Source organism: Panthera uncia, chromosome D2 (assembly GCF_023721935.1).
Source record: "Panthera uncia isolate 11264 chromosome D2, Puncia_PCG_1.0, whole genome shotgun sequence".
Lineage (NCBI taxonomy): Eukaryota > Metazoa > Chordata > Mammalia > Carnivora > Felidae > Panthera > Panthera uncia.
The window spans coordinates 71,003,113-71,015,615 of NC_064818.1; the positions used below are offsets into that span (position 1 = coordinate 71,003,113).

The 12,503-nt window shown below is 50.8% G+C and overlaps 1 protein-coding gene across 4 annotated transcripts; it reads right to left on the reverse strand.

Moving 5' to 3' along the window:
• Nucleotides 1-5,362: 5,362 nt before the first annotated feature.
• CD2H10orf82 (chromosome D2 C10orf82 homolog) lies at nucleotides 5,363-12,456 on the reverse strand. 4 transcript variants are annotated; one of them, XM_049646527.1, is made up of 6 exons: nucleotides 12,367-12,456; nucleotides 10,975-11,043; nucleotides 7,978-8,298; nucleotides 6,458-6,644; nucleotides 5,849-5,949; nucleotides 5,363-5,726 (listed from the first exon to the last, which is right to left on the reverse strand). In XM_049646527.1, exons 2-6 carry the CDS (start codon nucleotides 11,030-11,032, stop codon nucleotides 5,581-5,583), a joined length of 813 nt encoding a protein of 270 aa, XP_049502484.1. In that variant the 5' UTR covers nucleotides 11,033-11,043; nucleotides 12,367-12,456; the 3' UTR covers nucleotides 5,363-5,580. The 4 variants fall into 4 exon arrangements, with proteins under 4 accessions (XP_049502484.1, XP_049502482.1, XP_049502483.1 ...); XM_049646525.1 differs by having other exon boundaries at nucleotides 12,205-12,402; XM_049646526.1 differs by having other exon boundaries at nucleotides 12,173-12,402.
• Nucleotides 12,457-12,503: the final 47 nt, after the last annotated feature.

The following is a 12,503-nucleotide window of genomic DNA, read 5'->3' on the forward strand; positions in this document are numbered from 1 at the left end:
AAAAAAAAAAAAAAAAAAAGACTATCTGGCCTTTAGAGAGAAAGTTTTCAAACCTTGCTTTAGAAGGAAAGGCCTCAGTGATTTATGTCTTATTAAAAGGATTGGCACCTTCAGGGCAGGGAGCTGAGGTAGCATTCAAATAAAATGCCACTTTTGTGACAATAAGTTTCACAGAAAGCTTTACGGACACATTGGCTAAAAGGTCCTCAAAGTGTTCATAAGTAGAAAAAATGAGGAGAAAAGACAACTAAGGGAAATAAAACCTCAACTTTCACAAAGCTGCACATGTGATTAATGTGTATGCCAATTATAAAATGAGTCAAAAATGCCATTTAGACAAATGGGTTGAAAAATAAGCGATCGCCAAAATTGTGTTGAGCTTAAGCCAACGGAAGCGGCTTTAGGTAAAATGGCATTGAGCTGGAGGTCTGTTAGCAGCTGCCGGCCCCCAAACCCTGAAGCGGGGGTCTGGGACTGTGGGAGGCGGGGCGGGGGGGGGGGGGCCTCAGCAGCCTGATGGAGAGGCCTGGCCACAGTTGCCCTTGGCGTGACCTTCGGGAGAAAACATACCAGATATGAGGCCTAAAAGACCTTGAGGCTGGCTGTTCAGCTCCTTCAGGCCATGGAATGCCTGGTGGCCCTTCCTGACGGTACCCCAGGCTGGTCGGGAAAGGTAGGGGTACACGTTCCCCCTCAGCCTTTGGAGAATCCAAACAAATCTGGTTTGAATCCAAATATGAATGTGGATTGTTGTTGGGGACACATTAGCCTCCTTTGTGGGGCCTACTTTTGGAAGACTGATGGAGGCTGGTAGACCCCACTCTCCCCATCAAGTCCCCCCCCTCAGCTGAAAAACAGAGGCTTTCAAGGAGGGGGCAGTTGGGGACTCTCCCTGCTGGGTCGTCTCACCTGATGATGGCTCACGCTTGTGGAGCACTGGTTCTGGGCTGAGCACCAGGGGAAACTTCAGGGAATTTGTTGGGGAGGAGGCCAGGGGGCGGTGGGGTGGGGGGTAATAAGCTTGAGGAACTCAGGGGCCTTCTGGGAAATGAGCCAAGACCCCGGCTCTTGAAACTCTTGGGGTGGAAGAGGGGCTGATGAGCAAGGCCTAGGAGCAGGGCAGGGAGATCAGGGCCTCCAGTCTCTGGCCTTAAATAAACCTTTTAACTTCTGCCTTTTTGTTTTTCCTATTTTTTTTTTTTTGGAAAGTTTATTTATTTATTTTGAGAGAGAGAAAGAGTGGGGGAGGGGCAGAGAGAGAGGGGGGGGGGGGAGAGAGAGAGAGAGAGAGAGAATCCCAAGCAGGCTCTGCACTGTCAGCTCAGAGCCTGAGGCGGGGCCCGATCTCACGAACCGTGAGATGAGGACCTGCGCTGAAATCGTCAGGTGCTTAACGGACTGAGCCACCCAGAGGCCCTGATTTGTCGCTTTTCTTTTCTAGAGCCTCCAGCTTGGTCAAGGTTAGCCCGTGAGTCTTGTGCCTGCAAAACGCCCTGCCATGCCCTTTGTGTGCCTGATTCCATTTCAGCCTCTCAACCTCACGAAGAAGGAAGCATCACTTTATAACAGAACACTGAGGCTGGGAGTGGTCGAATTTCTCACTCCAGATCACCCAGTAGTCACATGGCACAAACCCGCGTGAAGTCCCCCCACCCCCCCCCCCAACCCCCGCCCAGAGCCCGGCTCTCAACATCCTGAGCCCCATTATACTGGCTCTATCACATTCTTACACTTCCGTGTTTCTCGTTTATCCTCTCATCTCATTTCTTTCTGGATCGATTCGATGGTGAAACCACGGCTCATTTAGCAGTGGTTCACGTTACTGTGACAGTGGCCACGGAGGACATGCCAATGTGACATGAAGGTTAGGTGGGCAGACTCTGGCCTCAGACGGCCTGGGTTCAAGTTCTGGCTCTGCCGTTTACTGTCTGTGTGCTTCTGAGCAAATTGCCTCAGTTTATTCATCTGCGAGAGCAAAAGGGTTATAATATTCCTTAAATAAGCTATTCCGGCAAATGACTTAGGCCAGAGCCTGACATAAGTAAGGACATTAGCAGCCGCTTCTGTTTCTATTATTGGCCAATCATGCGTGTCCTGCCTCCCTCCTGGGGTAGAGTCCCTGGAAGAAATGTACAGCAGGGAAGAGAGCATTTTATTAGTGGCCAGGAGCCCGGGTTCTGAACCGTTTTCTGTTAATAATTCTCTGGGTGGGCTCAAAGACAGAACAACCCCATCCCCCACCTATGTCCACAATGTTCCCGGGTCCCTTTACCTTAATGGTAATTGACAATAACAATATTTACCGAGCACGTGTGGACCAGATGTATCTGCCTAATCTCTTCATCTTCATAACCAATCGTGCTACTGACCGGCCTGTTTTGTTCTCTTCATTTTACACAGTAGGAATTTGAGGCTCAGAGAGGTCAAGGAAAGTGTTCAGAGTCACACAGCCAGGAAAAAAACACAGACTTGAGATCTACCTCCTGGCCACAGGCCTCGTGGCTGGGCTGGAGCAAAGTTAAAGCTGTAACCGAGATCCTGTTTGGGGCCAGCCTGTCACTATTCCGTGGAATGGGGGAGTGAGGTCAAGAAACCTGGCCATCTCCTCCCGGTATCTGGCCTCTGGGGGGATTCTCACACAGGAAGATAAAGAAGTGACCACAAAGGAGCACTTTAATGCTAGAGAAGTCAAACTATCCCACAAAAGGCCCACCCATTGTTAAAAGCAACCATGCAAACCCTCACCCTCAGTTTCTTCAGTGTCTCCAGACCCACGGAAATTTGTCTTATCAGGTAATGGAATTGTTTTTAGTGGCAAGAATGAGCTCATTACGGATGCAGCTTGTGCTAATAATGATAATTTGCTGCGCGGTAAAATCACCTCCCTACCTCCCCCGACAGATGACGCTCCAGAAATTATAGGCTAGAGAGAAACAGCAAGGACAAAGATTAAGGAAAAGAATTGCAGTGTGGAACTGCTTCTACAAAAGGAGTTACAGATTTGCACATTGAACTTGGTGATCTGAATCACGAAGTTGGAGAAGAATTAGATACTATGAAACAATTCTTGATTGCCTTTATTCGATTCCGTTACCTCTGTCACTGGGTTGTTGTTTTTTGCTTTTGTTTCACACTTCAAGCCAATTTTTAAAGGTGGTACCAAATGGATTAGTCAGTGACTTAAATACTGATGTGCTATATGGTACCGCGGATAAGAATAAGATGAGGGCTCCTCGCGAGGAATCATTTCAATCCTGGCACCCCTTAATTTCAAGGGCAAAGAGCTAAATAACCTTGAGTCCAGAGCAATCATCTGCAAATTCTGTGGGTTTGGAAGAGGTGACCAGAAAGACACCTCTTGGGCGTCGCTCTCTTCTGAGTGCCGCAGAGGCGTGGCAGGCTGGACCACCTGCCCCAGGTAGGTGACGGATCTATCTCCTGCTTTCCTTTCTGGATAGTGGGGTCCCAGGGTTTTAAGAAAGTTGGAAAAAATCTCATCTATAGTCTCTTCCAGCCCTTTGAACAAGATGCCAGCTACCTTCTACTGAGATATGGCTTTTTGCCTCTAAACATACGATCTCAAGAAGATGAAAACAGCCGAGATCTTTAAAAATAACACTTTTTCCTGATTATGAAAACAATACCTGTTGGCTGTGAAAAATTGGAAAGCACGCACACAAGACAATAAAAATAACTAGTGATGTATCATCATCCAAATAACCATTTGGTAGCACCATGGGTTAGCATTCTCTCCCCTCCCACAACTGTTTTTAAAATAAAAAGCAAGATCATAGTGTGTGTGTGTGTGTGTGTGTGTGCGCGCGTGTGGGCTCGCTGTTATTACACATTTTATGTCCTGTTTTTCATGTCCTGTATTATAAATATTTGTCCATAGCAGTACTCTTCTATCACATTATTTTTTAACAAAGGGATATATTGTAATCCCAAGTCTTACGGAGTTTGGGTTGTTGTTTTGTTTTGTATGATAATCACCCTGTACACACATCCTCGGTTGTTTCCCTGGACAAGGAGACATTTCAGTGCCAGGGCCCCTCTGGCTGTCTGGTGAAAGCTGTGAGCGTCTTCTCACAACGCTTTTAAATGCAGAAAGTCAAATACGTGAGATTATGTGAAATATGGTCAAGATATTAAATAGGACAAATTTGTGAGCTCACCGTGTGTTTCTTCATATATAGACTGAATAACAATATACTAGAGGGTAGATAAAGTAGCTTGAACAACTACATAATTATAAAGTGGTGATCCGCACTGACATTATTTTAAGCTGTTTGCAACAAACGTCAGATGATAGGAACAGATCTGTGGTTTCCATTAGGACGAGGTGACGGTGATAGGTACGGCTATGGTTTGTTGCATAAGAGAAGAGAATACTGAGTCCCACTAGGAGGTTCATAAAAACAAATAGGTAGCTTTTTTCTCATCAAAGCTCTTTCGACTCATCAGAGGTAAAGATCTGACACCTGATTTCTGCCCAGGGAACCCTGGTGAAAATTCCCACCCTGGGCAAAACCCCCAACGGTACAGTACTGTGTCCTTTGGCTCTGCCCATTTCTGAGCCTTTTGATGCCTACAGTGGTCTCACTGCACCAGGAGAGCTGCATTTGAGGCCTTCTGAGTGTCAGCAGATGCCGAGCGAGGTCAGAGAGAGTGCCTGTTAGTGGCAGAAGGAGGCAAGCCCGTGCTCTGGGTTGAACTGTGTCCCCGCAAAATGATATATCGAGGTCCTAACCCCCAGCACGCAAGACTATGACTTATTTGGAAATAGGCTCTTTGTAGGTGTCCTTCAAGAAGACTGCCACGCGAAGACAGAGAGACACAGAGGGATGCTGCGGGACGATAAAGACAGACATTATAGTTACGTACCAAGGAAGCCCAAAGATTGCCAGCAAACCACCACCAGGAGCTGGAAAGAGGCAAGGAAGGGTTCGCCCTTAAGGTTGCAGAGGAAGTGTGGTCTTATTCACTCCTTGAACTTGGATTTCTAGCTTCCAGAACTGCGAGGCAATAAACTTCCATCATCTTTTGGTGCCTCTCTGAGGCAGTGTCACAGAAGCCCGATGAAATGAATACACCTCGTGCCAGCCACCGGGTCGCCTGGGGACTGGGATTCTGAGACAGCAGGGTTGGCTGGGCATGGCATCTGTGCCACTGGTGGGAACTGCCATGTCAGGACCCAAGATGGCTGACGGGGACTGATGGTGAGAAGCTGGGCTAGGGCTTCAGGAAGAGTCTGACCCAGGTGCACATGGTCACCTCAAGGTAAGGATGAGATGGGCCTCTCCCTAGCTCGTCTGAATGTCAACATAACCTGCAACCCCCCTCACCATAGAAACCTTCAGCATGCTGAGAAGCATCCTCTTTATTCCCACACAATAAAAGGCCTTTATCATTAATGACATGCTATTGCCAAACAGGGTGCAGGTGGCAGTCGAAAGGATTCTTAGGTTTTGAAAGGTCCATAGTGCCTGTTGGGTGTGGGTCAGGGCCTGGTTCTCATGTAAGAATGGTGAGCTTTTGAGTCCCCCTTGAAGTTCACCTCTCCTTGAGAGGCTGTCTGCATCAGCCTTCTGCATACTTTGCTGAGGACAGAGGCTCTAGATAAATCTTCCCGTTGCAGGACATATTTGATCTCTGGGCACAGCCACACGTCACTGGAGGCCTGGGGTCCTCTGTCAGGGGTCTTCCATGGGCAGGACAGCCACCACCTAGAAGAGAAACCACCCCCACCAGTTGCAGGCAGATGGCCCAGCTAAGCAGGGAGGCTCTGCAAACATTTCATCCCCCTTTTAAAAGGAGTAGGAAGGCAAGAGGGACTCCCCCCCCTTACCTGGGATAGAAAACTCCGGATATTTTGGCAGTAGCCCTTGGTGTTGCAAAACCTTTGGAGAAGGAGCAGAAGGAGGCTGTGTGGACCTGACTCCGTATATTCTGAAGAACAGAAGTCATAGACTTATTCGGTTTTTTTTTAATAATAAAAAGAAAAAATACCATCTCTGCACATCCTGCGTGAGCACAGCGTGTTTCTTCCTAATCCTTACGATTTATCCTAAAATGAAAGGATTATCGTATCTCCATTTTGCAGAAGGGAAAACTGAGGCCAAAGAGCTGCCCTATGCGGTGCCACACCATGTCCCTCCCTCAGTGCCCTTGGGCCGTAGGTTGCTGCCAGGACACGTGGCCCTGTTGGTTTTTCCTCCCGGTCTCTGCCCTGCAAACCAGCCAGGACCGCAAGCAGGGCTTCTGGAAAATGGTGGGTGGGGTGGGGAGTGGAGGGGAGCGGCCCACCTTGAAGGCCCCCGTTACAAACGAGGCCCCTTCTGTAAAACAAATCAAAGGCCCCCTAGAGCTGGGATGGGGCATCCGGGAACGCCCCAGCCCGACAACTGCTCTCGCCCTGGTTCCTGTCACCCGCAGCCACGCCCCAAGCCAGACTTACTCCTCATATGGCTTCAGGTGTGCCTTCCTGGCCTGCTCCACGAGGTCCAGGAAGTCTCTGTAGCAGTTTCTGGCCATCACAGTGTACCTCGTGGCACAGCCTAATTCCGTGACCCTGGCTCTCGGGAGGTAGCCAGCCCGGCCGGGGATTGGAGGCTCCTGGAGAGGTTTCTTTACGTGTTTGCATTCTGGAAAGACACCGTGCTTTCTGAAGGCTTTGAGAAGCCACACAGTGAGCTGGCACCCCAACAGCTACGCTGGCGAACCCCGAGAGGCCCCCAGACGTGCTAAGGGCACCGAGTTGGTCGACACCGAGTAGCAGGCACCTTGGTAGGGGCTTTGCAAATACCCTCCCATTTCATTCTCTCACGAACTGTAAGAACTTGACACTGTAATTACCTACACCTTACAGAGGAAGAACCGAGACCTTAAAGAAGTTAAGAGCGTCTTGGCCAAGGTCACGCGGCAAGGGAGTGGTAGGGCCAGGCTTCAAGCCTGCGTCTGTCTGATTCTCTAGTTCTCCCCCTTCACTGGATCCTGCTCCTCTCCCAGATTAATCAAGAAGCTTCCCACGTTGCGCTCTGACCGTGCACATAAAGGAATCAGGAGAAGCAACCAGGTCAGAAGGAAGCATATCAGGCTGAGCACCAGGAAACTGCCTTCAGGTCGCGAGTGACTCTGGCGCTGACCCTGAGCGACTTCACATCTGTGAGATGAAAGGTAACTGCCCGCCTGCCTCTTCTAGCTGCTGTCAGAATAGAATTAGGCCACCGAGTCCCAGAACCTCAGAGCGGGAGCGCACCGTAGGGAGCCTCTAGTCCATCCTTCCCCGCACTGGATGAAGGAGCTGTAGTCCAGAGAGGGGAAGCAATGTGCCCTACGTCACTCAGCAGTCACAGAACTGGGCTAAATCCTAAACTCTGAAGGCAGATGTTACAGCTTGGAAAACTTTAAAGCACAACACGCATGTGAGTCTGCAACCCCAAGCAATTAGAGTAATGATAATAAAGGCAGTTCTGGAGTTCGTTACTTTTCCTACAGGCCTTTAGACCTTAAAAATGGTCTAAGGCAAATCATGGCTGTGATTAGCATTACATGTAATCACGTCGTCAGTTGTTTCTGTCATCGCTTTTGTGGTTGTTGTTCAGGGCCAACCCCTTCCCACCCACCTAGCACCTGGAAGAGCCGGGTTCGAGCCGAGGTCTGACCTCAGACAAGGGTCACCACCACCTCTGCAGACTCACTTTCCCCGTCTCTAAAGCGGGAATCATAGTCTCGCCGTCACAGCACTGACGTCGCGGTTCATGAAATAACGGCGCCCAGCACAGACAAAGCAGCTAACACGTGTACGTACGTACTGAGAGGGCAGGTGAGGTCCCAACACTCCTGGTGACTTGCCTAGGGTCTCAGTTCCCAGCACTCTCTTGCCCAACTGGGACCGTGTCCCTCTGCCCCCCCCCCCCCCAAGAAACATTTCTTTCTCATCTTATGAGACCAAGCCTTTCCATCCTGCACTACCACCTGGGGATTTGGCACGGGTGCTGGATTCTGTGTCCCCTGGGGCCTGCCGGGCCCTGCACTTGTGCCCAGGGGGGAAGGGGGCAGGTTTCCGGGAGCCGGTACCCAAACTCAGGGGGTGATACTGCCGATAATACTGATGCAGCTCCCGCAGGACCGTCTCCTCCGAGCAAACGGGCTTCAGCTTCCGGGCAGTGGCCACTGAGCAGCGAAACTTCTCCAGCTGGTGTTTATATCGCTGTGTGCTTTCCTGGAAGGTTTTCAGGCAGTGGGACATGTTGTCCTTGCTGGTGGATTCCTGGCAGCTAAGGTAGGGCACGAAGCCTGCAAGAGCCGATGCATCAGGGCCTTCAGCGAGGCAATTAGAACCCGCGGAAACTCCCCGGAACCCCAGCCCACCACTTGGCATTTCTTCCTGGGCCAACGACACTGCGTTTTCCCAAAGGCCATTAACACAAGCGGGGCTGTTTGCGCTGCGCCGGGCCCTCCCCAGGCCACAAAAAAAAAAATGACCTCGGAGCTGGGGAGGGACGGCCCGTTTCGACAAAGACGATGACAGTCATATTCTTTGATAGCAAAGCCCCTGATGTCAGTCTGAACAGCAAATGGGGAAAGCATTTAATGGGCCAAAATGATAGTCTGAGGAGTAATTGAAATTATTTCATCTTTTTAGAGAGAAAGCTTATTTTCCTTGACACGTCCCAAATGCAATTTGGGATCTTTTTTGTCGGACTGTCGAGGGAAATTGCGGGCTTATTAAAAGCTGAGACCTATTACACAAAAAGGTAAATTCATTATCTGTGAGGCCCACCCCCTGGAACAATTTTTTGCCATTTCCCACAAAATAACATGTAATCATTACTATTAGTATGGGTAAAACACAAGTGTTTATTTAAACTAGATGCTGAATCCTAGGGACTATAATATTGTCACAATAAAACTCTTTTTTTGTTTTGTTTTGTTTTGTTTTTAAAGAACGGATGAGGGAAAACTGGTTAAGAATTTGGTTTTAAACGGCTAGATAGATAAATACATAAATACCCCTCACTCGTTCCTGGGGCCCGGACATTTTGCCTTTGTCCCTAAAGAAAACCTGACCACAGAGTTAAAAGCAGAAACCCTGCCTCCTACGCCCTGTGAGAAGCTGCTTCTGGAAGAATCTAATTTCTAAACTGACCTTGAAGTTCTCCACCCACCAGCCAGTGTCCCCAACCCAGGGGCAGTCAAAAGATACCCCAGTGTGGTGGGGGGGAGACCGTAGAAACCGAGGGGCCCTGCCACCAGGGCCTCCCCTGCCCTGCAGAGATTTTATGTACTTGTATATGTGCACACACACGGGGGGACCACAAGCTACGCTCGCTGAGTCTTACTAAGGGCCGGGACGTCTTAAGTAGCCTGTGTGCTGGCTCCTTCCAACCTCACGACAATCTGATGAGAAATCTATCATTATCCTGTGTAGAGGTTTGACTTGTGTCTCCCAAATAGCTGTGCCCAAGTCCTAACCCCTGGGACCTGCAAATGGGACCTTACCTGACAGTTCTTTGCAGCCGTAATGAAAGACTGGGAAATGAGATTATCCTTGGCTGAGGATGTGCCCTAAATCCATCTGTCTCTGCCTTAGTCCACTGTCTATGTCTGGCCAGCTGACTCACCAGGACAGACACTTTAGCTTCTTGGGATACTTGTCGAAAGCACTCCATTATAAGGGAGAGGGGGTTGAGAAAGAGACTCCGAGATGCAGGGCAGCGTGAAGATGGGGGCCGAGATTGGAGCTGTGATGCTACAAGCCAAGGAACAGCGGGGGGCCACCAGAAACCGGAAGCAAAGAAGGGCCCTCCTCTAGAGCCTCCGGAGAGAACATGATCCAACCAAACCTGGATTTCAGACTGCTAGCCTCCAGAGCTGTGAGAGAATAAGTATCTGTTGTTTCACACACAGCCCTAAGAGGGGCGCCTGGGTGGCTCAGTCGGTTAAGCGTCCGACTTTGGCTTGGGTCATGATCTCGTGGTCCACAAGTTCGAGCCCCACGTCGGGCTCTGTGCTGACAGCTCAGAGCCTGGAGCTTGCCTCAGGTTCTGTGTCTCTCTCTCTCTCTCTGCCCTTCCCCCACTCATACTCTGTCACTCTCAAAAATAGATAAGGTATTTTTAAAAAAATTTAAAAAAATATAAACAGAGCCCTAAGAAACGAATACACCCATTTAATAGACACTTATACTTACCACAGAAAGTACTCTTACAATCACACACACGGTGGCCACGCAGGGACTGAAACTTCAGTTTGTTAGAACTCAAAGCCTGCTCCCTTAACCAGCCAGTGGGATAAGGGGTGAGGCTGGGCACCTTGGAATATTCCCCGTGCATCTCCTCTCCTAAGAACACCTATCTGTGAGAGCGGAGTGCCCATGAGGACCACTGCATCTGTCACAGGGACGTGACTTAGTAAGTCCCCCGTAGCCCAGAAGCCTGAGGAGAAGCACTATTGGGTAGAATGACCAATTATCCCTGTTTGCTAAGGACTTAGGGGTTTCCTGGGAAACAGGACTTTCAGTGCTGAAACCAGGGCCATTCCAGACAAACCGGGGCACTTGACCACTCTCCCTCTGGGGGACACAGGAAGGGATGGGCCCATAAGAACAACCCTCGTGCAACACTTGAGAAAGCTCGACTTGGGAAAAAGGACAGGGCCTCAGCTTATTCATTGTGTCTGTCCCCTTAGCAGTGTGTCTATCCTGGTCCAAATGCACTCAAGGGACATTTGGTGCTTCCCACGTACCAGGCCATGTCCTGGGAGATCTGGCCTAAGTTGTATCTCTCCATTCATCAGAACCCCGTTATCAGCCATCTTGGGCAAAGGATGCTTTCCACAAGGGTCCTAAAGAAGCCAACGTGTCTGTACTGGCCCAATTGGCCAGAAAGACACGGACAGCGGACCAACGCAGGGACAGTGAGCAGGACCACGGTTCTGCCGGGCACATCGGCAGGGCACGTCACCACTTACCACTGTGGCCTGGTGTGACTGGCAGGTGTCTCATGAAGGTCTTGGAGGAGGACTCCATGATTTCACTCTCTGTTAACGAAGGGAAGAGGGAATGAAATGATCTAATCGAATGTCCCTGCCTCAAGAACTCACACGTGTGCTAGAGTCCTTGGGAGGAGAATGACCCCGCCGGGGGGTTGGGAAAGGGAGGCAGCACCACCATCTTAACACAGAACCAGCAGATAAAACCAGTGGCCTACTACCAAGGGGCGTTCACCTTTTACATGTCCCCCAGTGTCTCCCCTCCTGGGACCTCCTCCATCCACCCAATCTCCTATCCATTCATCCATCCATCCATCCATCCAGCAATCATGAACTGTACTCACTGTGGCCAACAACTGTCACGAGGTTAGAAATACAAAGATGAGCAGGACCCAGAAGCCCCCACGTGAAACTCCGGAACCTCAGAAAAGGGAAGAGAAGAAGCACCCCCAGCCCCAGGGCCTTTGTGGTTCCAGGTGGAAAAGGTTGCAGTGGTGACTTCGGCTGTCCCCCAACGCCACCTCAGGACACCTGGCAGTGTCTGGAGACATTTTTGGTTGTCACAACTGGGGTATGCGGTCAGTGCTATTGGCATCTAGTGAGTTAGGGGCCAAGGATGCTGCTAAACAATGAAGAATTCGAATAAGGTCTGGCTGGAAAGGCTCAGAAGTCCCCAAAGATGGGCACAGAGTCCAAGATGGGTGAGCAGAGGTAGGGCGGGGGGCACCGCGGCATGTTGATGGGATGCTGCCTCCCCAGCCAGACCCCCGCCCTCTTCCAGGATGGCCCGGGTCCCCTCAAAAGGGACAGCTCCTGCATCTGGGCATCCGTTGATGTTGCCCAGTGCTACAATGCCAAGCAGGTCACTTCTCAAAAGTGAGGCCTTCACCGCCAGGACACGTGGTCTCGGGGGGAGGGCCACAGTCAGGGTTTAGTCAGCAGTGATGGGAATTTCGAACACACTCGGACATTTGCAGAACACTGGCTGTGACACAGCGCACCCGGGACGGTATTCTTGCCAAATCCTCACAGCTGCCCTAAGGGTGAGTTCCCATGGGAGTGCCCCATTTACAGATGAGGAAAATAAGGCGTAGAGAAGCTAAGTAACTTGTCTGAGGGTTGTCCCGCCCGAGGAGGGACATCTAAACCCTGAGGGCCTATATAGCATAGCTGTTACCCCAAAGCGTGGCCCTGGCCTGTGGGCCGCACCTGGCGCAGGTGGGTGGTGGCCTGGGCGGCTTCCTCTGAGCCGTGAAATCCGAGAGGAGGAGCGTGGGGAGGGGGTGTGCTGGGGGTGGGGGCCCGGGAAGGGGTCGGAAAGCGAGGTCACAGCCCCCCGCTTCCTCTTTCCGGCCCACTCCACGTCCTCACCTGGGCGGGCCTGGATCGCCCACCGGCCAACAGCCCTCCTGGCCTTCGCCTTCCCTCTGGCCTTTGTGCGCTCACCCCCGCCCGCCCCCCCCCCCGAAGGTGGGGGAGGAGGGGCCGGACTCCTGGATGCCCCTCCC

Coding starts and splice junctions, on each gene's coding strand:
- CD2H10orf82 (XM_049646527.1), bottom strand. CDS start 11,032: ATGGAGTCCTCCTCCAAGACCTTCATGAGACACCTGCCAGTCACACCA. Junction 6,645..7,977: donor CACCCGTGCCAAATCCCCAG/GTGGTAGTGCAG, acceptor GTGTCTTTCCAG/AATGCAAACACGTAAAGAAA. Junction 5,727..5,848: donor TCCGGAGTTTTCTATCCCAG/GTAAGGGGGGGG, acceptor TTTCTCTTCTAG/GTGGTGGCTGTCCTGCCCAT.